Source organism: Dermacentor andersoni, chromosome 9 (genome assembly GCF_023375885.2).
Source record: "Dermacentor andersoni chromosome 9, qqDerAnde1_hic_scaffold, whole genome shotgun sequence".
In the NCBI taxonomy this organism is placed as follows: domain Eukaryota; kingdom Metazoa; phylum Arthropoda; class Arachnida; order Ixodida; family Ixodidae; genus Dermacentor; species Dermacentor andersoni.
The window spans coordinates 7,421,327-7,445,744 of NC_092822.1; the positions used below are offsets into that span (position 1 = coordinate 7,421,327).

At 44.8% G+C, this 24,418-nt stretch overlaps 2 protein-coding genes across 2 annotated transcripts in view; one reads left to right on the forward strand and one right to left on the reverse strand.

Moving 5' to 3' along the window:
* The window catches only part of rnh1 (ribonuclease H1), a 31,886-nt gene extending 14,566 nt beyond the window's left edge, over window positions 1-17,320 (reverse strand). Inside the window, exons 1-8 of the mRNA XM_050174674.3 lie at window positions 16,921-17,320; window positions 16,213-16,337; window positions 14,749-14,811; window positions 14,634-14,687; window positions 7,918-8,029; window positions 7,801-7,855; window positions 4,474-4,558; window positions 2,018-2,142 (exon numbers count right to left, since the gene is read on the reverse strand). Coding sequence (XP_050030631.1) covers window positions 2,018-2,142; window positions 4,474-4,558; window positions 7,801-7,855; window positions 7,918-8,029; window positions 14,634-14,687; window positions 14,749-14,811; window positions 16,213-16,337; window positions 16,921-17,027 — 726 coding nt within the window. The 5' untranslated portion in view covers window positions 17,028-17,320. The remainder of the gene's footprint in view (window positions 1-2,017; window positions 2,143-4,473; window positions 4,559-7,800; window positions 7,856-7,917; window positions 8,030-14,633; window positions 14,688-14,748; window positions 14,812-16,212; window positions 16,338-16,920) is intronic.
* A 988-nt stretch (window positions 17,321-18,308) lies between these two features.
* Gp93 (heat shock protein 90 Gp93) lies at window positions 18,309-23,894 on the forward strand. The gene is made up of 7 exons (XM_050174655.3): window positions 18,309-18,467; window positions 18,726-18,831; window positions 18,920-19,061; window positions 19,145-19,261; window positions 21,451-23,286; window positions 23,394-23,489; window positions 23,725-23,894. Exons 1-7 carry the CDS (start codon window positions 18,422-18,424, stop codon window positions 23,746-23,748), a joined length of 2,367 nt encoding a protein of 788 aa, XP_050030612.1. The 5' UTR covers window positions 18,309-18,421; the 3' UTR covers window positions 23,749-23,894.
* The last annotated feature ends 524 nt before the right edge of the window (window positions 23,895-24,418 follow it).

Below are 24,418 nucleotides of genomic sequence, written 5' to 3' on the forward strand. Positions count from 1 at the left end.
AAGATTGAGATCAACACTGACCACGAAGCTCTTGTCACCACGGAGCACATTTTAACACAAGCAGACGACACTTGCTTTGTGCTGGAAGTGCTTAATTGTAGTGAGAAATTGTCCTCGTGCATTCTCTTTCTGTTACTTTCTTTTCACAGAAACAAATTAATATTTACACTATTATGAACAACACTTGTTCACCATACAGTTGCAAAATGTATCGATGACGCGCCCTGGGCAGCCAATCGGATAGCTCGTCCTACTAGCATTATTAGGGCACCTTGCATCACATGGTCAGGGGCGACTGAAAATTCACCCGAGCGGCACGCTGCTGTGGTCGGTAGCGATGGACATTTTTAGAACTTTACAATAAATTACAGGCTTTACGCGGAGCACTTAGATGCATCAATTAATGATCAGAAGGACCTACTCTAATGACTCGGTACATTTCTACAATATCGTTTCAGGGTCCCTTTAACACCACTGTTACCATAAAGCTGTGTTCAATGTGCAAAATTTTTATTTCATTTGTTATTACCATCAGGGCTTAATAATGCATTGCAGAGGGGAGCAGGCATGAGTGAAACGCAAAAATAAGATAATGGAGCAAAGAAATATATAAATAGCCGAACATAGCAACACATTTCATTGAAAGTAGTACTGTCCAAGGGCACACCAACATATACATCCAAGGTAATGCTGCCACCCAAAGAAATTCCAACAAAAGCAAACGTAGGCATTTATGTTGTACATAATGTGACTATGCTACAGAGAATTTAACTACTATACTACATAACAAGGACTGTTTAATAAAGCCAGTCTGTAAAAGAAAGATTAATAAGCTTCACTGAAACAGTCTCTGTGCCACCATTAATAGAGTTGCTTTACCTTCTGAACATTGCCTTATAAGTATAAAACTGAGCAGAGATTGCATGGTTAAGCACACCTCAATACCCTCAGGCCAGCAGATGTCGGGTTGCAATAGCTGACTTCTCGGCAAATATGCAGGACATCAGGTCCTCAGAATGGCCATTTTGTCAACATCATTCGGCAAACCAGTACAAGTCACACAGATGACATTGCACCAAGCTTATTAAATCAGCTCTGCCACATGTGACACTCTGAAAATGTCAGTATTAGACAGTTATAGTATAGCGTAAGCTATAATACAGCATATGCTAAGCAGTGCACATTTATTACAATTTTAGTTGGTTTGCGAGATCTTCCAATCTCGGAGGCCATATGTTGTGGTCACGGCTATCTCCAGACTTTACGAAGGTGGCGCTGACATCTCGAAGGTTTCTTTCGTTAGGCTTCGACTTGTTCGGAACGAGAAGCGATCTCGAAAACTCCACAAGGTTATCCATAAAGCTCGTCGCCGAAGCGGCCCGAGATTTGAGCGAAAGCCCTTTATACAGTCATTTGCTACGAACGAAGTGCATGCTAGAAAAGCAATGACAAATTCATTTCTAAGCAGGCAGCTGGGACCACCACCATGTTTCCCGCAAACTACGCAAACCATGCGAAGATGCCAACGCTAAATCTGAGAAACAGTGTATGTACGCTATACGCTATGGGTCGTTTAGCATTCTGCGCATGCGCAGTAACAACCCTCTATATTGTAGCGTACGCAGTGGTATGGCGTACGCTGAACTAAAACTACCTATTGATAGCTAAACGTTTTCAGTATGTTGGCACTAGTTGGCCACTACTGCATGGGTCTACAGCAATGTTCTCAAATTCGTGTGAGGTATTGTACTGCACGTCAGCATGTGGCTAGCTGTGGCCTTCAATGCAGCAAGCTGCCCAGGCGTGCGTGCAACTGAGGGCAGTGTGTTCACACACCCGAGGGCAACACAGGCTGTGCGCAAAAGACCTGCATGTGTTTGAGACCTCTGGTGTACTGGCCCAAGCGTCTTGTAATGCTTCAGCGCTTCCGGCGCCCCACTCGGTCGTCACCTCGTACTAGCAAAGCAGGAACAAATGCAAAGTAGACTGCAGCTTCTTCAGTTTCACGGACACTGACCCACTTGACGCGGAGTCCCTCTGCTGCCTTGAGCAACTCCAGGAAGTCCTCCTTGTTCTTGACAGCCTGGCCGTCAGACAGCCTCCAGCCCTTCTTGATCCAGCCATCCATCCATTTAGTGACACCTGGGTGAGATGATTGTAAGCAGTGACATTATGAAGTTTCTACCAACAGTAAGTCATCAGTTCGTGACTGTATGAAGCTTATTGTGCAACCAGCCTCTCTCATGAAACGAATATGTGTGTGAAACATAAAGAGTAGTTGAAAATGAAATGGATTGAAGTGGCCTGATACCATGTGGTATTTCATCACTCGAAATTACACATGCTACCTGCTAGTCTGTGCCAAATGTGCAGCTTCCAACTAATTTACTTCTGCTATGGCCCATATTTGGGCAGCTGTATGTACAAATAAATAAGCAGTCAAAGACTTCATGTGAGAAAGGCTCACTGCTGAGTTGCCTACTATTGCATGCCAAAATTGTGTATGTAGCCACACAATAGACATACTGCAGGCAGCTTCAGACTGCCACTCTGGCTAACTTCCCTCGATTTCATTCGTTTGAACAAGACTGTTACCACTTCAGAGTTCGGAAGTATTCAGTTAACAAGTATAACTTTGCGGCAGTTAGACGAACACTAAGCACAGATGATGAGTTGCACTATGCTGGTTACAGCACTTCTGACCCAGCATTACCAGGTTGTTAGAACAAGGCTTTTTATTCAAAGAAGCCACAGCTACTTCACTTTCATACTCGAACAGCAGCATTTGCTTGTGAATTCAGTTACTTTTCAGCAGAATGAAGCAAGCAAAAGCTGCCAGGTTGAACTCTATTTTTTAACGTGACATCAATCAATCAATCAAAAAGAGAACTTTATTATATGATTAGGAAAAGTGAATACAGAAAGTTCAATGGCCTACACTTCACAATTTAAAACAACCAATAAAGGCGCAGGACATTGAATCTGATAGCAGAAAGGTGCTGGCTACATTCAAAGATGCAATGAGCCCGCTTGACCTAACGCACAAACTCCCGATCAATGGTGAAATTTGATTTTTAGATATCTGGTTTCAGTGTAGAGGTGTTGGTGTCTGCTGGTGCTATGAACCGCACACCACCAAACCACTTCTGCCTTTCAAGTCCACCCATTCCAAGCTTTTTAACTGAGCTATTGCGACATTGTGCCTGAAGAATGCTCTCGGCAAATCTTGCCTGCACTGTATTTCAGACGCATTTAACCATCAAGTTGAAAGACTGCTGAGCGCCAAGTATCCTCAGCACCTCCTCATTTCGGTTGCAGATCACCTTTTCAAAAAGATGCACACAAAGCCACAAACGTGCGAAGCCCATGCACTGTGTAGACAGAAGGTAGCTGTGATACTTTACGTTCACACGCTATCACACAATCTCAAAAAGGTGGCCCAGTGTTACGACGTGAAAGTAGTGTTTTCTGCCCCCCACAAGCTGTCAAAGCTTTGCAGTTTGACCGTCCTGGTGGCAAACCAGCAACGTAACTGCGCCATAAAGCACAGGCAGCCTTTTGTTGAATGCGCGATAGGTGTAGTGTATCAAATTCCTTTGGGGCGCGGAGAAGTGTATGTTGGCCAAACTGGGAGATGTCTTAACGAATGGTTAAGGGAGCATTCTAACAACGTAAAAAATCCGCGTGAAGGAAAAAATTTTGAAGGCTTTCTTGCAAGCCATTGTGTGACTTCCACAGAATGTTTACCCAACCTCGCAAACACTTCCGTTATCAAGAAGAGTAAAACACATGTGACATGGGAAATCACAGAATCTGAGCGGATTTCTAGACTTGGGGAGGGATGTGTCAGCATGGCCTCCATCATGCTTTCAGGCAAAAAGCTGGCATATTTACACTTATGTTGATAACCCCTGGCTTGGACGGCATTTATGGATCATTCACAATAAAGACTATTGGAAGTTCAGCGCTCGTACTTGTTGTGTCGTCTCCGTCCGTGTATTCTTTTTATGCGCTGCCACATTTTCAAATACTGCACAAGGTTTCCCAAATACGGCATAGCAGATCCTGCAAGCGAGTGCCCACAAGCTTGACCCGCTTGCGACCAGTTGTGCAACATTTGCATCCAGTCAAATAATAAACAAAACAAAAAGTGAGATGGGCATTTACTAAAACTCATCCAAGGGATCGAAAGAGGCTCTGTATGAACAGTCTGTAGTGGCACGACTATCGCCTCCAGAGCTGGCGAAGAAAAAGACGGCTCACGGGCAATGTAGTTCTAGCTCTTGGTATCAATAACACGAGCTCAGGTCTCGTGCCGAAGCGATGGAACTGCCTACAGTGCTGCATGCATATTCTCCACTACAATACGCATGATTGTCGCATGGCTAAATACAGTATATCATAACTGAAAACTAGAAATTCAGCCTGAACAAATATGGTTGCCGCTTTCTGCCACCCTGCCTCCGAACTTACTGTTGATGAGAAAGGAGCTGTCCGTGTAGATGGTCACATTGCGCCCACCAACACTGCGCACTTGCTGCAAAGCACGAACAGCAGCCTGGGAAAACAAGAGCCCCCTTTAGAACAAACGACTGCACTGAGCCTCACCACACTCTCTCATCACACTTGCAGAGGTCCTCAGCAAAAACTACAGTGACTCTCTCATGCCTCAAATGCCACAGCAAGAACACATCAATATTTGCCAGAGAATCTTCGCACGGCGGCCGAAACGAACTCTTGCAGAACTGAAGATCCTGGGTGCATGACCATGCTCTTCAATGATCTAGATCAGTGGTCTCAACCTCATTTCTGACACCAGGCCGCATCCAGTCCACGTAACTAATCAAGGGCCACACCCATAGGTGTGCGGCAGCCTTCACTCATACCTCTGCCCCGCCCTCTTTTTTTCACAGTGCTTGCCTGCAATTGCACAGAAATTCCGACCATGGGAAAGCGAACCATGGTTGACACTGCATGACGATGGGTCAGCACAGGTGTATTGTGATTCAAGAAAACTACGGTTTACAAAACTGCCTGCTATGTAAGCGTGGGCAAGGGTGTGTCTCCTGCACATGCCTACCTTGGCAAAGTCTTATCACAACCGCACCGACTTTCAAGCAGGAGGATGACCATGGTCACGTTTAGTCATGCCTAATCTTGCTATCGGCTACTGTCACTTTGAAAGGTCTGTGCTGGTTATTCAACTGCCGATGTTTGTATTTTTCTGGTGCCAGGAACTGCTATATCTATCTCGCCGTGAAATAATAAAAAAAAAAAAGAAGCAGCACCGACAGTTGAGTGAGTCAGGAAACGGGCAGCAGCACAGTCAGAGAGGAAAGAGGGAGTGCACTATTCGATGAAACCATGCGGGCCGCATGTTTGAGACCCCTGATCAAGATATGGCTACAAGAGTGCTAGGAGGCATTTGAGTTAGCATGCTTGAGTAACTGTCAGCATACTTTCTCTTTTGTGTACTAGTTATGTCTACCGTCACCTTTATTTGTTTTCTCTATCATCTACTGTGTCCCGTTGCAAACCTAATGTAAGCCTCGTTAACCTCGCTGCCTCTTATTTACCGGACGACAAGGTTCTGTATGTAAATTTCCCATGAAGTGCCAGTAAGTGTAACAAAGCTGGTTGTTCCGAATCTCACTGGTGAAAGGGCTTCTTCTAAAGGAATCAAACATTGATGAAACTGATGGCTAAGTTGACAAAATTTATAAAGATTTGCTAATCCTTGCAGCCCTTGCTGATTGTAATTTTATTGTGCAAGGTTGCTTACTGTAAGCTGCAGTTTAAAATGCTTCTTGATATTGTTACGTAGGAAGACGCAGATGAAAAGCTATATACAAGTATATTTACAAGGCAATACACCGCCCTTGGCCAAGAGGCAACAGCCCGCGCTAGCCTCCAATCGTCGTCGTCGTCTTCTGACTGCTCGCTTCTTCGTCATTGTAAACACTGTTCTGTAGCAATATGCTCGACACATGTGAGCCAGCTTTCAGTCTCTCTGAATATGCCAGCCCTTTGTTTCCAAAAGAAATTCACCTAAATCCGCTCAGCTGTTATTCTGTTTCATTTGGTTTATTAAAAAATATAGGTAAACAGGTTACTATGTATCCACATATGCTGCGAGTTCAGAAGGAGGTCCCATAGTAAAACTGTCAGGGGTACCCCCTGTTAATGTATGAAGAAAATAAGCATGAGTAAGCAAACAAGGACTAGGGCAGCAAAACACAAGTGCAAGATTAAACATAGCATAACAATAAATTGGAGAATAAACACGAGATGTAATAAACAAAGAATAAAATAATAGATAACATTAATGCATAATACAAGAGCATGAGCAAGTACTCAGCAGTTGTGAAAGACTGTTAATAATTAATACGATTAATAAGACGATTAGACGATTAATAAAGTGCAACTATACAATGCAGGAGAAAAGAGTACAAGAATCAAGAATGAAAGGAAAGTAAAAATTACAAAAATAAGCAAAAAGCTTAATTTCTAAAAACAGAAACTGATAATACTTAGCGCATTGTAATAAGATACAGTGAAGTATTGTTAGTGACTGGCTGGCATCAATGAAAGCAATGACAAAAAGATTACAATAGAAAAAAGACACATAAAGAGTGCTCTAGTAAAACTGCAGGAAACCAAAATAATCACAAGAGCTAGATTGCGATTGCTGTAGTGACAACCACAGCAAGCACATCTGCAGCACCTCAGAGCAACCGGTCATCATCTGGGCCACCCTGCTGACTTGCAACAATGGGTACATGGGCCGTTTTACCAATCCTTGTGAGACTACGCACGAAGCAAGCTTGTTCGTTTATGTAAGATGCCCCTTTTTGTGTTTGTGTCGTAAATTGTATCATGCCTAAGGTCAACCTTCTGTGGGAAAAAAAAAAAAAGCAACTAATTCCCGCGATTTGAGAGCAGGAATCCCCTCAATATCCTATATAAACAATATTGCAAATTTGTAGTCACGATTATTGAAAGAATTCCAGGATAAAATCGCTGCAAAGGAGGCAGTCAATTTACCATAGTTTACGTTTACTTTCACTAGTAAAGATCCGTTATGTTCACAAAACACTGAAATTGTTGTTGAGCTGTGAAGGGCGACAAATATTTTATTGGGAGTTTCAGGGCTACAGCTACGAAAATGTAGCTGGCCCAATTTAAGCTTAAGCTATGGCACAGTATAATGCAGAGCTTGGACTTGCACACATTAGTTTTAGCTTTTTGCCACCGATTACACTCTTCTTCATCCACAAACTCTGTCAGGCTCACATTGCCTAAGCAGGCCTGTATGATTTGGTTTTCATAGTGGAACACAGTAAAAATGGATATAGTATAAAATGAAGAAAGTCGCCATCCTCAACCAATGGTACCACTCAGTCAATTGTAGAAATAACATCCATGTGGCGGCCATGATTCCCATGGCAGTGGAATGGCTGCAGTTGTGGCGCTCCCATAAAGGCCCCATATCTCAGATGCGAGACACATGGTGATTGGCAAAAATCATGGCAGTCTGCAGACTTTCACATTGCCGATAGTCGACAACATAAAGAAAATTAGTCTATTAACCAGCAGATCAGTCAACTGATTTGTGCCCACCATGTGCTTACAATACATAGTCTCATTTTGGATTAAGTATAATGGAAGACCGCTGCTCCGAAGAACTTCTTGCGACATCCAGCTACAGGAAAGACTGAGAGCTCTTACGCGTCAATATTTCTCCCTCTGAGAATGCAAGCAAAGGTGTAAGAATACGCAGAATTCATGCTGGCAACATACATGAATTTCGGCACGGTTGTTTGTTTGCCGGCCCGGAATCCTCTCACTGATGTTCCTGCACACACAAAGATGGAAGGTCAGTCGAGGGACACAGAGCCTCAGGAATGGCCTCCTTACATTGGATGGTTGAGTCCCCAGTAGACGCCTATGGCTGCTTTTGGTGTACCATTGATGCCGCCATTGTGTGAGCATGCCCCATCCGTGTAGACGTGTAGCATGTCACTCGGTTCTGAAATCAATGCTTACCTTAAAAACCAACTAAAACAAAATTTCACATTGGCTAGATTTGTTATAAGTGACTAGCCTTTATCACTAAAGCAATCGTGGCAAAGCCGCAGGGCTGGTAATTGCCAACCTTTATAGATGCTTTTTTTAGTTTTGCAACTCTACCTCTCAGGCCGGGTGCAACCTGTTCCTAGTGGCCGTGACGGCGCTGCAGTCAAGCTTTGTGCTGAGTGAGTGGCGCTGCACTGCTGACATATGCGCACTGGTTGTGGTTTGCACTGCATATTGTGTTGGTAGCCAATTCTATTTTCTCACAGTGTGTGCCTCATCACTGTCTGCATGCACGTAGCTGGCTGTCGAGGCCTTTTGCGTCCGGCCCAAGTTCTGTGCTCACACAGACGAGAGTACTCGAGACATGCAGGTCACCGAGTCCTGATATCGCACACATGCTTTGGTCTATAGATCCATTTATTTTCGCCCCCCAAGATAAATCTTACTCCTGGTGCCATATTCTATGTCATGTTATGGACCGTTTTATCAGCGAGGAGGAACGTAGCGTCGAACCAGAGCGCTTCGATCCTCCTCTCACTGGTACATGCGGATTTTGGTTTCTCCCAGAGGCAGCTTGGAATGGTAGTGGTGTCACTGCGAATTAGTGTGATTCAAAAGTGTTCTGTTTGTTTTTGCTGTGATGTCAGATGACTCAGGGGCAACGGATTACCACCGTGCTGTATTCAGCTGCAAAAATAACTTCAGGAGGCGAATGTGAAGTGCATCTTCAACCGCAGTAACTCTGTGTATTCTGCCGCTGCGATTGCAGACAAGCGTCGGCTTTGGATTGCTAGGATAAACAGGAAGAACTTGACGTCATCAGCTTCGTCACGCGTGTGTTCAGAAGATTTTGTTTCCAGCGAGCAAACGGGGAACAACTCGGCACACATGATCAAACTAGGGGATGTATTTTGTAACAATCACACTTGATGATAGTATCGCTGTCAGGCGCACGGTGATTAGCTGGTTGAGCAAAATCGGATGACTTAGTGCTCAACCAGCCAATCAGCTCATCTGATTTTGCTAAAACAGAGCTAATCCATGCATGCCAATGGCGAAGGCATGGCCAAGGAGATGGTATCCTCGAAAGCGATCGTCACAGAATACAAGATATGAACGAAGGGTGCACATTCGAGTCGATTAACTAATGCGATTGGACGGAGTAAACTATTTCTTCATGCACGCAGATTCAAATTACTGTTCAAATGTGCTCTAAGATTATCATGCTTGGCAACCAACATTCTGGTGGAAGTTGACCGGGGACACATTATGAAAGCAGTATGTGTCGACGAAGAAAATGAAGGTGTGTTCTTCGTTATGTAACCAAAGCCACGCTTACCGTGTGCGGCTACCGTCGCGCATTGAGCGCTGCATTACTTCAGCAAATAATGTTACTGTTGCAGAGAGTAGCTGTTTGCTTTTCAGTTCTCTGGAGCAGGCGAGGTGCCCTTGCACAGACACGACTTGATGCCCAAGAGTGTGCGTGTTCTCTCATCGTGTTGCATGTGTGTATCTGTTATCGCAGCACATTCGTAGCTACTGTCACCAGGTTGTTTTATTGAGCACTCCATTTTAAACAGCCCTTCTGGTCGAGTTATATTATGGTTCTTTATTTTGTAAAGCTTTACGTCAGAGTTGCAGGTAAACAATGCCTAGAAAATGTTGCCGCGAAAAATTTTAGGACCACAAAAGCTGTCAAAATGCGTTTCCTCACAGCTTCGCTAGTTAGCTGGATGGGGATGAATGCTGGTTTGGCACACGACATAGCACATGGAGACTTCAGATTGTTGTCACACAAGTGAAACCCTAATAGAGCTGAAGGCTAGACATACAATATTAACACATTACATGTGTGTTATATATGGACAATGTTCAGAGTTGATTCGCCTACTATTTTGATCACGAGCAAATCTGTGGCAACACCTCTAGGCCCGTCGCCGTATATCGCTATACATGTAGGCTGTGTTGAAGCTTAAAGCTTAGTAACAATATGCAAGGAAGTTTTCCAATAACAAAAACTTGATACCTCTCAGGAAAACGCAATAACTTGCCACTCATTGTCAACAGCACGCTTGCTGTCTACCCTATAGTGCAATCCCACATACCGACATGGCGCTGCACGATAGATGGCGCTGTGATCACAAAATGGCAGCGCCCTCGATAAAAGTCTATAGAACGTCATGACAGCATGTCTACTTGTTTAATGTCTATTTCCACCAGCAGGTACAGGAAAACTCTTACAAATGGCACATAATTCCCTCTGCCATCAGACCCATGTTGTCACCTTATAAGTGGCAAATAGCCATTTCCTGCACAGAGAAAGGTTTAAGGGAACTCGAGCAAGGTTTTTTTAATGTACGGAAAATTACAAGAAATTTACATAATCAAGTCAGATCACACAAGCGGCGAGGTCGTCAAAAGTGAGCACAGTGCATGGGCATGCATAAAGAAGTGCACAATTCCTTGCTTCCGGTCGTTCAAGTCCGCTTCTGCTCCCAACGAAAAAATCGAGAGTAGTCAAGATAAAGGGAACTTGCGCATAAGCAAATAATAGAATCGTGGTGCGGCCTTTTGTGGCACGCATGCACTTTTCACACCAATGAAATACCAGGAAAATGACCGTGCAATTAAAGTGCAGTGAGAGCGTGAGTAGGCCAAACCTTAATGATAAGCTTGGGGAAAGCCACTGACTGTTGTGTGGTCGTGACGAGCGCTTTGTTTTAATAAAGGTGACATACTTTCCATTCTTAGTATGTAAAGGTGGAATGAGCATGAACTTTGGAAGACTGTTTAACTAAGAGCTAGCCACAAGGCGTGTAGCTAGTGCAAGAAGAGTATGTACATGCCATTAAAATACTTGAAGAACATTTGGATCACGAGGTTAACTTTCACAGTATTTTAGGATAAGTGAGTGCACCAAGGAGATCTGGCACATGTACCAGCCTTCAAATTACAACAATAAAAAACTTGGATATAGCTAGCTGACGTCTGAACAGGGCAACAGTTTGGTGCAAGTGGGCATTGCTTCCCTTTAACCCAATGTTATGTTTTGAACAGAATATAGCTACATATATGCATGCATCTAAGTTGCCAAAATGCTGCATTCGTCGAAAACATTAATAAACGAAAGTACATGAAAAACAAGCGAGCTTGGAGGTCTCGAGCTACACTCAAGCCGTTCTGGCCGTGGAGAGCGATGATGTAATGCTTCTGGTGCACAGCTATCATCAGCTGCATGGGACTACGCGACTACAGAGGCCCAATTTCAACTGCCTTATGTCACCACAAAATGAGGCGAGATCTGCAACATCCAGATCATGCGTGGAGCATCCAAGATATCTCCCGGAAACCGCTTTTATTTTACTTAAAGGATGCTTACAGGAGTCAACTTTAATTCAGACTTAAAGGTGCCATATAAGTACACGAGACACAGCTCGTGTACTTATCCTCCCAGTTAAGTTTTTTGTATATAAGAGAGTAGAAATTATGCAGATCCCACGCACATTGGGAATCGATGTAAGTAACGCTTCCTGTGCTGTTTGCTTTGAAAATTGACGATAATTAATGGTGATGTTGGTGGCAAATGTTTAATTTGCCACCAACCAGTGGTGAGTTGATGTTAAACGTGACCTTGCCTGCTCCACTGCTCCTTGTCTGCATAGTACACAGAACACACAGGGAAAGGTGTTTGCTTGAGGTGGTGGTGTATGCCATATTCCATAACCTCTGAGAGGGTTGAGCATTGCCATTGCCTCACATAGCACATCGCATCATGGCAGAAGTATTAAACTTGAATTTAATTATAGGGCTATACATGCCAAAACCACGATCAGATTAGGAGGCATGCCATACTGATGTATTTTGACACCTTTGTATTCTTTAAAGTGTCCCTAAATCTAAGTGCACGAGCGTTTTTATTTTGCCCCCATTGAAATACTGCTGCCGCGGTCGAAATTAAATCCGCGACCTCGAGCAATGCCATAGCCACAAAGCTACCGAGGTGGGCACAGAAGTGTTGATTTGACGTGTGCCCGCTTCCATAGTGTCACCTAGACCGTGCAGTGCATTTTAATAAATGCAGCTCTGCTTCTGCACGTCCTGCGTAATTTACCGCATGACATATTTGCAGTGTTCATCTTTTAGAAATAGCAGAAATGTACCGAAAATAGCAGAATCGTACCATACCATACCTTAAACTTAAGTTTATCCAGTTTCCCCAGAACCACTAGCGTGTTCTCTGCCTCCCCTCCCCCCTCTTCTCGACCATTCTACCTAGCTTCCCTCTGGACTGCTGCATTAGTTAAAAGGTAAGCGCTGCAATTTCTGCAATGCTTTTGTGGGGGGGCCACGCATAATTACAGTTGTCAAGAGGCTAATGAGGCGATACCCAAGGAACTCCAGAGAGCATTGTGCACATTCGACATGGTGCAAAGGTCCAAAAAAGTTTCTCACATCTCCTTTCCTCTCTGCTAGGGTCCCTTACATGTATATACACGGTCTGAACCACCGCCAACATGCCGTGCAAGACAGTCACAGCAGCAGCAGCAGCAGCAGTGGGATAGTCGAAGGAAAAGGCAAAGAAAACTTCGCTTTAAGAAGTTGTGGAGCAAGACAGCTCCTGTAATCAGCAAGCCCCATGTAAATGCCATGTGCCACGACAAACAACCATAATCACGCCAAGCTACAGCAGATGACGCTCATACATTGGCGCAAAGGTCGACCACAGCGCTGCCGTGGTGGGAATGACAGCGGGCCACCTGATACTCATAGGCCCCCCCCCCCAAGGCAAGGAGTTCTGAAACTAAAAAATTACCTATAAGCATTGGGTAATTGCATAGCTTTGACTATGACAACTCATTGACTATGGGACCTCCTCCCGTATATTATTGTTTTCTTTTATAACCTGCAATCTATAATGAATAAATTAATTTCAATTTCAATAATTTAAACAGCATTTAAGCAGACAACACTTACACCTGGTGGTTGTCGCTATGATGCAAGTGGCAGCATACTGCCTCCAAGATTTTTCACTGTACCACCTTATCTCAAAGGCCACGCTGAAAAGCTGTGCAGTCTTGACTCATGCATCACTTCCGCCGAGTGGTAATGACAGCATTTTTCTCGGATTTGGTATCAAAAACAGTTGTCCTTGCAAACTGTTCATGACGTTTGCGTCCTAAACGTCAAATTTTGCATGGATGCTCCTCTATATCTACATTACCTTAAACTAGGCTTTTTATGCAGTCCACAATTTCGTTGCAGTTTGCCTTTAAAACTAGTAGCAAAAACAACTACATGAATGCCTTAAACCACCCAGGGCCTGTAACTGCGACAACACTGAGCACCTGGGCAACTTTCTTGTTATATCCTTGGTCAGTGTGTGTGCTTGTTTTGTGGGAACACCATCTCTTTATGTACATTCTGGTATTTCGATGGCACAAAACAAGTCCTGTAAGCTCTAATGCATGTAACACCAAGATTGTCTGCTGCTTCAAACATTATGTATAAATGGAGTGACTTAAGCTGTACTGTGTAATCACTACTGCTCAGGGAAAGGGGGTTGGGCCCAGTCGAGCCTTCTAGCAGCGAATTTTTCTCTGACTCAGTGGTCAGGTTCTCTTTGGCACATGACAGAAAGCATAACACCAGTCGTAAATGGTACATTTACTCACATGGTTCCAAGAAAGTATACCAAATATTGTACAACCACACCGTCAATCTCTCTTGCAAGTATGGAGAGTGAATTTTCTTTTTTTTAAGATGCAGATACAGTATGAGAATATGTAAGCATGTGGCACCCATTTTAGGCTTTGGGGGCACGCAGACTTTCTTAAGGCACAGCATTTTCAGTTATCTTTTAGTTGCACTCCAGCAATTATTGTCTGTTTCTCTGTTTTGTCTACATGTTCCACTTTTTTTTCTTCTCCTTTCCACTGAAGCTACCAAGTACTGTTTCTTACACAGACTAGGCTGTGCACTGTTGGACCCACTAAAGGCAAACCTAGAACCAACATAGAATTCTAGATTAGAAACCTCACAGCGTTTTTTTTTTTTTTATGCAAAGAAAAAGTCACTTGAAGGGGCCACACAAGTCTCATAAACCAAATCACCTGTGATAGGCAGGGTGTTTTACACAGCTGTGATACTCTGCTCGGCACTACAGTCATATTTCAATCGGAGACCTACAGAGAGAGGGCTCCCACAAATAGTATAGACAGCACAAAGGTTCGAAGCTTCAGTGAATTCTGCACAAAAATGCAATAAAATTTGCCAAACTACCTTTTCTATTATGTTAAAATTAAAGGTAATGAGCTTTCTTTTGTCAGAGCTTGGCAGTATACACTTTGCCAATTATAAATGAGATATATATTAGGCCATGAAAGGTAACATCCCATGTTCACACCTGGTGGCACTCGATGTTTGCACAATTTCCTTGCATATGAAAGCACTGCTCTCAGTAAGAATGATGCTTCGGACACACCTTAGAATCTGTCGTTAGTGCAGGATGATTAGCAGTGACTCCCGGTAAGAGTTGTGGATTTGGCAGGGCCACTCACCATTGGCATCTGGGCAGAAGCGCTGGGCTCTTTGCTCCTCCACGGGGTCGGATCCTGCAACACAAGATGAGCTCCGGCCAAAACTCGTATGGAGCTAGGTGCTGGCATTTCTCACCATGCTTGCGCTTGCGTCCCTGTAACGCTTTGCCGACAGAGTGGCAGCTTACCCCAAAGGCACCTGAACACAAAACAAATAGCTCTGCTACAGCGATTCCTGGCCACAGCTGCATCTGGGAACATTTGTGCACCAGTTGAGACCACTTTCCCACGCTTCATTGAATGGCAAATCAAAAATATAATTATGGTTATGCCATTTTCTCTCTATAAGCAACTTTCCTGTACATGAATGCACGGAAACCACACACACAAAGACTCGATAAACTCAATTGCATGGTTTACCAATGGTCGCTGTTGGAAAGTGTACATTTGTTGCATAAACAAGTTTGTGGCTGACCGTCTAACATACGAGAAATGGTCAGACAGTGGTAAGACAGTGGTAATGCTAGAAACTTTACCATTGTATTAGCTTGATTAGGTTATTGCGTTATTCTTGTGGGGCCATGGATCTGAGCTGCTTTGAGGTAAACAAATAAATAAATTAAAAAAATTAAATTATGGGGTTTAACGTGCCAGAACCACTTTCCGATTATGAGGCACACCGTAGTGGAGGACTCCGGAAATTTCGACCACCTGGGGTTCTTTAACGTGCACCTAAATCTAAGTACACAGGTGTTTTCGCATTTCGCCCCCATCGAAATGCGGCCGCCGTAGCCGGGATTCGATCCCGCGACCTCGTGCTCAGCAGCCCAAAACCATAGCTACTGAGCAACCACGGCGGGTGGTAAACAAATAGGCACACATTGAAACAGTTGGCCATTGCAGCTCAACATTCTGTGACTTCAGCTGTACATACTCAAAAGCATCAGCATGGCAGAGAACTACACCTATGACTTCTTGTCAGCCATGTCCATTCAGCACAGCACTTTCCTTGAAGTGCAAGCAACAAAGTCTCAGAAGCTCAAAATCCTGCCACCTCACAGCTCCAGCAAGCAGGTATACCTTACAACATAATTCACTAGCCGGGCCTTGTGCTAGCTGAAATCAATAAATACGGCATGCAGGGCACTGTTGGCCATCATTTACGCAGCGCAACAGGCGCCGATTCACCATGGTGGGCATGTGCGGGAGTACACAAGCAGCACTGTGAGGAGGTGCAGGCAAAATAAAAGGCTGCTTAACACTCATATTTCAACCCACTGTTCCTTGGGCCCACCATGCCTTCTCCATGTGAACGCAACAAGTGAGGGGGCTCCCAGTGTGCAGTGATCGCAATGAGTGCAGAAAGCATGAGAAATTGCAGCAAGAAGAATGATGCGTTTAGGGGAATCACAATACTAGCAAGACAAGCATTTACAACAAACATGTATTTAACTTGTTACAACTGAACTTGTCATTTCGACACGGACCTAACTGCAATTTGTGTCACATCATTAATTTCATTTACACGTCTGCGCACACCAAAAACGTATACATATAACATGACAGGTGAGTAAATAATCTGGCAACAAGTTCTACTTACCTGATCCACTGAGGGTTACCTCTCCATTTGGATCGTTGTTGACAAAGGCCCAAGCTTCCTGTTCAGTGCTGAATTTTTTGTATACCGGTCGAGGGTAACCCTTGACCTGACTCTCGCACTCCGGCCTGCACATATTGCGTAGCAGAAGTTTGACAGCAATACAGTTTGACAGATTATAGTTATTTGCAGCTCTGATAGCACAGACGCTCAGGTGAGAATTACTGATAAATTGAGCTGGTTTATTTCACAGCTTGAAGATGGACCCGTTGTAGAGGTGGTTGCTAGCGGTTCTAGCTTGTTAAAAATGGGACAACACTGCACACACTTTATGTGGACAGATCTGCTGCGTGACCAGACGACGGACATGCTGCCTTAAAACTTGAATAAAAAGGTTACTTCAAGCGGCGACAACAACACCGGGACAAGCTTTCCTATGCGCAGCTTGCCGTTCTACACTTAAATGAAGTGTGGAACAGCATGTTGAATGTGGGGGCTTTTTTTCCCGACGGCCAGGAACAAGCAACACAGCGCACACGACAGCGTTGTCAATAAAAAAAAAAAAAAAAAAAAAAAGAGGACGCATTTGCACAACCAAATTTCAGTCTTGCGCATGGTAGATGCGGTCACCTAACTGCCAGACGAGACAATGACGAATATCCGCCAAACAACGGCAGAAGCGAGCGCTAATGTGGCACAAACAGCGCTCACCATGTCAAAAATACGCCTTTCTGACGTCCGTTGCGGACGGCATAGTAGAACTGGCCTTTCTTCGGCATCAAGCCCAATGCCAAGGTAAGTAAGCGCCGAAATACCATGCAAATTTCGTGCTCACTGGACGAAGACTTGCGTCCGCCTGGTATTTGTCAACAAACCAAGCCAAACGAGCGTCAGGGTGCTTCCGTTCACTAAAACGCACCGCGCGCCCACCAACTGACGAACCAACGTTACCGTGATGGACCGATTTTTAAAAAAACGAGACAGTAGGCGAAAGTGGCCAGCTAACAAGAAGTGTAGCTATCCCGTAAGTAATTCTAAAGCTTGTCAGAACAGTATGCTGGCGTCGCTGTAACGAGCTTTTTCGAAAGTACGGCAGTTCCGTTGTTTCCCTCGCAAAATAAAAATATCGTCTGCACGAGCAGGTTGTGGTAGGCTGTAGTCAAGAAAGCGATAAAATGTGAATGAATAAAGTATTAATATGTTGTTGCAAAAAACTAATTTAAAAGCGTAAAAACACTATTATGCAATTATCACATATCAGTCGCATATGTATCAACATTTGTGTGGAAACAAAATCGTAACAAAGATTAGCGGTTAAGCTTTTCCTTCTTCCGTTCTTCAAGCATAACTCAGCCTGAGATGTACAATAATTTTCTGTTCCCTTCCGACACTCTTTGGTTTTTCAAATTTTCGTAACTCTGATATTCTCATTTCTTACATTTCAGTTGGGTCTGTGCTCCATAAATATGTTCGCGCGGCCGCAAGGTTGAACTGCCACTCCAACGGCTACTCTAGGAGAGACTTCAGCAAGACGAGGGTAAAGCGCGTGTAACTCCTTGAACTTGAGTGGTTCAAGAGAAGAGAAATAAAATCTGACAAGTCTCAGTGTATGGCGCAGTGACATAATTTTCCTCTCGAATCTCCATGGGGAAATTACACTGCATTTATCAGTCGATTAGGTTGACGAATTCTGCCTGCAGACCAATATATGAAGTTTGAATCTGGAAATTTAGAGTCGGAGATTTACTGCAGAAATTTGGTTTCAGAACGACCAACTCTTCAGTGATCTCAAAGAATGTTCTGTCGAGTCATTGTCGAGTATGGTGAAAAGCAGCTGCCTCACCATTTCTCTGCAGGGTGCGTTCTAGGATCGACAATGCGTGAAATTTGTGCGCCATGGTTCAGCACAAAGCGCACACGTGAGCAACGAAACAAGAAACCGAACGCAGAAGTGAGCTCGCGGGCTTTTCAGTGTCATCGCGATGAACGGACCAATGGCGCTCGGCCAACACAGCTGGTGTTTGGTCGAAACGGGATTGGTCCACGCGAGGCGCGTGTTGTACTCCCATTGGCGGAACATCCAACATGGAACGCTCGCCGGCCATTGCACCTGTCATTCACTAACCGGCGTGCGCGGTGTCTGTGCACTATACTTGAGTTTTGCGGTAGGATTCCGCACTCGCGGCCTAGTGCCAGTGGGTAGATCTGCAACATGCGGGCTCTCCTTTTGGGCATTGTTGTCCTGTGCCTCTTTGCAGGTAAGTTTCCTTGCGCATTTAGTTCATAGCGCCGGTGCGTTGCTACTGAACTTTTTGGGTACGGCAGTTTACGGTAGTCCACTCATCGACACACTAGCGTATTTCGATTGTTGTGGTGCACTCGCGTGTGTCTCTGCAAGCACTGCTAAAAGCTGAGAGAAATGAGCTTGTTTGGTTTGGTACGGCGCTGGCGGCGTTGACCTTTTAACTTCCCCACGCTTGGCAATAATGGACAAGCTTCCGACGTTCCACTCGCAGGGCTGACTAGAGCAGAGGATGCTGAAGATTCCAGCGCTCCCAGGGTGGATCAGGATTTGGGCAGCAGCCGCGATGGCTCGCGAACAGACGACGAAGTTGTGGAGAGGTGCGTGCTGGCCGCTTAAACAGAGCGTCGCGTTCTTTGTAACCCTTCTAGAAGCTGTCCGTGCTGAGCCGACGTGTTCTCTTCGCAGGGAAGAGGAGGCCATAAAGCTGGACGGTTTGAATGTGGCCCAAATGAAGGAGATGCGAGAGAAGGCCGAGAAGCATGCCTTCCAGGCGGAGGTTACGCGAATGATGAAGTTGATCATCAACTCTCTGTACCGAAACAAGGAGGTGAGTTGATCGTGTGGTGGGCCGCCGTTTTTTCTTTTTTCCTCGCCGGTAGCTGACGTCTCATTTTAATGCGAACGTTTCAGATCTTCCTGAGAGAATTGATATCGAACGCATCCGACGCCTTGGACAAGATCAGGCTTCTCTCACTGACGAATCCTGATGTGCTAAACTCGAATCCTGAGTTGACGATACGAGTGAAGGTAAGCATTCATTGGATCACTAGGCTTTGACAGTCGAAATTATTTTTCGCTATTTACTCCAGCTCCAGCAACAGGACAGAATCTGCGGGGCGGAATTGCCACGCTGTTGACATAACGCTGACGTGTATTACATATTTTAGCGCCAGCTGCACAAAGGTCATTCGCCACTAAAATTTCTGGCCTTCCAATAATGGCACTGTTCGAAAACCAGTTTGCATACCTAGCAGTCACTTAGCATTTCGGCAGTTGCAACGCTCAACTTCAGTGCTCTAGGGCTTTGGCTTTGCATGGTCGAAATGTCATCGTTTGTCCTAGTATACAGATTTTGACCTCTCGGCGTATCTGTTCAGCAGGTGATAATTCATGTAACTCTTGTGACTGTTTCATGCTCGCATTTTGGCTCGTTTTATGACAAAATAGCAGCTGAACATAAACACAATTTTAGAACATAAGTCAACAATTACGTGGCAATTCAGGTCAATCACTATCATTACATTCTGTGTGTGCTGTCATACTTCTAGTTTTGAAGTTCTTGCATCATGCATAAGCACTGTAAAATTTTCTGTTCTATTGTTTAGCCCAGGCAGTACTTCACTTTGGCTTGTTGACAAACTTATCCACCCCCAGTGGTCTACGCCACTAATTCACAGCACCTGCACTCTTTCTTATTTAACTGCATTTCTTTAAAGCGACAATTTCTTTTGTGCAAGCTTTCTCTGGCTTTAATGTGGCTGCTGGATGCTCTTGCTGTCATGCTCAATAGCTCACTCTTAAAGACTCGTTAGTGTGTTTAGTTCAGCATCTTTACGCTCCGGTCCGAGTCGCCCCGCTAAGCCACAGCGCAGCGGTGGGTGATTTTCACGTTTTAGTTATGTTTAGTGTAGTGGAGGGGACCTTTCGTATTTGCAGTGCCCTCTGGCCAAATTCAGTGTAATGAAAGAATAACACCCATTGATCACTTATATGAACGAATATATGTAACTTATTTGTCCATGAAGTATTTAGACGTGCACTTGTAATGCTTTACCGGTCCATTCTATCCAGTGGAAAATAAAGCGCAGTCTTGGGGATAGCCACATGATAGCCAGCGAGCTTGCTTTCTGTATCCAATCTAATCCTTTCCGATGTCAAGGCTAGCCAACGTAATTTTCAGTACGCTCCGCTCGGGCAGCTTGTAAGCGGACTGTGTCGCTCCATTAGCCCGCTTATGGCTAAGTAAAGGGTTCATGCGCATTCATGCTTCCACTCCACTCAGCTGCTGAGGGGAGCGTAAAAATGCCAAACTAAAACTCTATTACGTGCCTAATGGTGGGACCGAACCTAGTAACGCAGCACAGTAGGCAGGTGCCCTAGCCATTACTCCACAATCGCACATATCCATCTGTCGTGCCATCTCCAACTAGCTGTTTGAGATGATAGCCACATTTGTCACATTGCATAACACAGGTGCACAAGAGCACATGTGAATACGTCAGTTTCCTTTATGCCATAGATCAGGAATGAAATTGGGGAATTTATAGCATTTAATTACTTCATAAAAACTTTGCTTCACATTGATTCCAAGATGTGCATTGGATCTTCATTTTAAGTAATTAACGAAAGGTTGCTTAGGAAAAAGCCACTGCATAAAAAATGGACACGCACGAGAGGACAGAGACTGCGACAAAAGCTTGTCCGTCTGTCTGCCTTCTCTTGTGTGACATGTTTCTTGTGCAGTGTCTTTTTCCTAAGCATAATGAACTAGTTGAGCAAGTTTTTAATGGTAACATGCTGGTCTCTCTTGAGGACCTCATTTGGGTCACTGCAGTTGCTAGCCTATAGCCCTGCTTGTCAGTCTACGCAGAGAGTAAAAAAAAATACCCTATGCTGACTGGCATTTTCTAGGACTTACGGCTAGCAAGCTTGCATTTTCCATTCAAATTGCAGTGCATATACCATGATTATCACGATTTTACTCCTTACATCGGCATGTTATACCATAGAAAGTGCTTTGTAAAATGGGGCATGCATCTGTATTCCAGAGTAATCATATATACATTTGCCATTATGGTTGATATAGTCTGGATGCTTGCATTTATACTAAAGGGTTTCATGCTTTCCTGCAGTATTTTCACCTTGGTGTTAGCATTGCTAGTCAGTGCAGCTGTTCCCTGCAATTTCTGAAACACCTGGTCTACATTGCTTTGCAGAGTGACAAAGAAAATGGACTGCTGCACATAATAGACACTGGCATTGGCATGACTAAAATGGACCTGGTCAACAACTTGGGTACCATAGCCAAGTCGGGTACAGCAGAGTTTTTACAAAAGGTTACAGAAACTGCTGAAGCTCCTAAGGAACTCAACGACCTCATTGGCCAGTTTGGTGTGGGCTTCTATTCTGCGTTTTTGGTGGCCGACCGTGTCATTGTGACCAGCAAGAATAATGAGGATGAGCAGCACGTGTGGGAGTCGGACTCTGGCGAGTTCACAGTGGCCAAGGATCCCCGAGGTAACACGCTTGGCCGTGGTACCCAGGTGACTCTGCAGCTGAAAGAGGAGGCCCGGGACTTCTTGGAGCTGGACACACTCAAAAGGCTGATTGAGAAGTACTCTCAGTTCATCAACTTCAACATCTACCTGTGGACATCCAAGACTGAAACTGTGGAGGAACCTGTGGAGGAGGCCAAGCCTGATGTTGAAGGAAAGGAAGAGAAAGATGAAGACAAGGTTGAGGAGGAAGAAGATGATGAGCCCAAGACAAAGAAGGTTGAGAAGACCACATGGGACTGGGAGCTCATCAACAGTGCCAAGCCTATCTGGACACGTAAGCCAGCTGAAATTGAAGACAGTGAGTATGAAGAATTCTATAAGGCCATCACTAAGGACACCAAGGCACCGCTAGCCAAAACCCATTTCATAGCAGAGGGGGAGCTGACCTTTAAGGCATTGCTCTACATACCATCAGTGCAACCGACAGAGTCCTTCAATCGATATGGAGGGAAGGTGGATCACATCAAGCTCTATGTTCGGCGTGTGTTCATCACTGATGACTTTCAGGATATGATGCCCAGTTACCTCAGTTTCATCCGTGGTGTTGTTGACTCCGATGACTTGCCGTTGAATGTGAGCCGCGAAACACTGCAGCAGCACAAATTGCTTAAGGTAATCAAGAAGAAACTTGTGCGCAAGGCATTGGACATGATGAAGCGCATTCCCGCTGAACAATACGAGCAGTTCTGGAAAGAATATTCTACCAACCTGAAGCTGGGAATCATTGAGGACACTACAAACCGCACTCGGCTGGCAAAGCTGGTGCGCTTCCACTCGTCGCATGGTGAAAACCTAACATCCCTGTCCGAGTATGTTTCACGTATGAAAGATGGTCAGCAGACCATCTACTACATGGCCGGAGCATCTCTTGATGAAGTGAAACGCTCTCCCTTTGTGGAGCGTCTGCTGAAGAAGGGCTATGAAGTGCTTTACCTAGTGGAGCCTGTAGATGAGTACTCCATCTCGTCACTGACAGAGTTTGAGGGCAAGAAATTCCAGAATGTGGCCAAGGAAGGTCTCAAGGTGGATGAGGGCACCCGGGCACGTGAACGTCACGATGCGATTGCACGCGAGTTTGAGCCACTGACGAAGTGGTTGGAAGATGAAGTATTCAAGGGACGCATTCTCAAGGCCATGATCTCTGAGCGGCTTGCCACTTCTCCGTGTGCCCTTGTAGCCAACCAGTTTGGCTGGACAGGCAACATGGAGCGACTTGCACGGAGCAATGCTCATGCCAAATCGCACGACACAATGAGGGACTACTACCTCAGCCAGAAGAAGAACATGGAGCTGAACCCAAGGCATCCGCTCATCAAGGAGCTTCTGCGCCGTGTCAAGGATGACAAGAATGACCCACAGGCACGCAACATGGCAGAGCTGGTGTACGAGACTGCAACACTCCGTTCGGGCTTCCTTCTTGAAGACACACTTGCATTTGCTGAGCGCGTGGAGACTCTGATGAGAAAGACACTTGGGCTTCCAGAAGATCAAGGGGTACGATTCAGTGATCATCCAGTTTTGCATGAAAACTCCCTGGTTATTGACCCTCTAAATTAAATGCATGGCTTGCCATGCATCCTATGCTTTTTTTTTTCTTTTAGGTGGATGAGGAGCCAGATGAAGATGCATTTGAGGAGGGAATTCCCATAGATCTAGGCAAGAAGGATGATGAGAAACCAGAAGAGGAGGAGGAACCGGTATGAACAGGCCTCGATTTTGATAATTGCTTCTCTGTTGGCAGCTGTAACTCTGCATGCTTTACATAGAATGTGTGAACTAGAATTGCTTTTCCTCGACTTGTCTGCTTCGTCACAAAAGCTTGACTTTGAGAAGGTACTCTAGCAGTGTAGCTCTCGCGAGCCACTGCAATGTGAAATGGCGGCAGCATGCCATGCATAGGTTGCGAACTAATGGTTTTGTGTTCTTTTCCAGAGGGATGAGCATGAAGAACTATAGAACAAGAAAATCTGGGACAAACTTTCATGTATAGGTCGACGCCTTTCACTGCTCATGTCATCGTCACCCTTGTATATTTATGCTGGCCTCGTGCTGGTGCTGTTTTTGTCTTTACTGTGAAATAAAGCCTTTGTTCATGTTTACAAGGTAGGCCTCTTTTCCGCTGTGTTTTGCAAGTTGGGTGCATGCCGAATGGTAATGAGCTTAGCTATTTTAGTGCTTTCGCACAGAAGTGCATCGAATTCAGCAAGCTGCTTGACTGTATACTTGAGCCATTACAAAATAATCGCACCTATAGTGGAGGCAGCTCTATGAAGCTTTCATTTTCCACAGCATGAAACCATATAAGGAACCAATTAAAGGGCTTGCAGGCAGAGAGGAGCTTCGCTTGGCCAGCTTGCTTGGGGCGCATCTGTCCACTGCATTACAATGTACTTGAAGGGGGCAGTGTGTTCACAGGTGGCACATGGATGCCAGCCCATGAGACGGTAGCACCACTGCTAGTATCAATCGCATAGGGCTTCCAGTTGTGCATTCCTGCTGTTGTCAGTCGTGCTACTTGTGTGCTGCTATGGAGGGCGTCGAACTTTGTCTTGGTGATTTTTTTTCAAGTTTTTGTTCAAACGCCGTATTCACTTAAGGGCTTGCTTTTTCTTGAAGTGTTCCAGTT

Excerpts from the sequence above, each read along its gene's own strand:
- Gp93 (XM_050174655.3), top strand. The coding sequence starts at position 18,422 with ATGCGGGCTCTCCTTTTGGGCATTGTTGTCCTGTGCCTCTTTGCAG. Across the intron at positions 19,262-21,450 it reads AGTTGACGATACGAGTGAAG|AGTGACAAAGAAAATGGACT; the intron begins GTAAGCATTCAT and ends ATTGCTTTGCAG. Across the intron at positions 23,287-23,393 it reads GGCTTCCAGAAGATCAAGGG|GTGGATGAGGAGCCAGATGA; the intron begins GTACGATTCAGT and ends TTTTTCTTTTAG.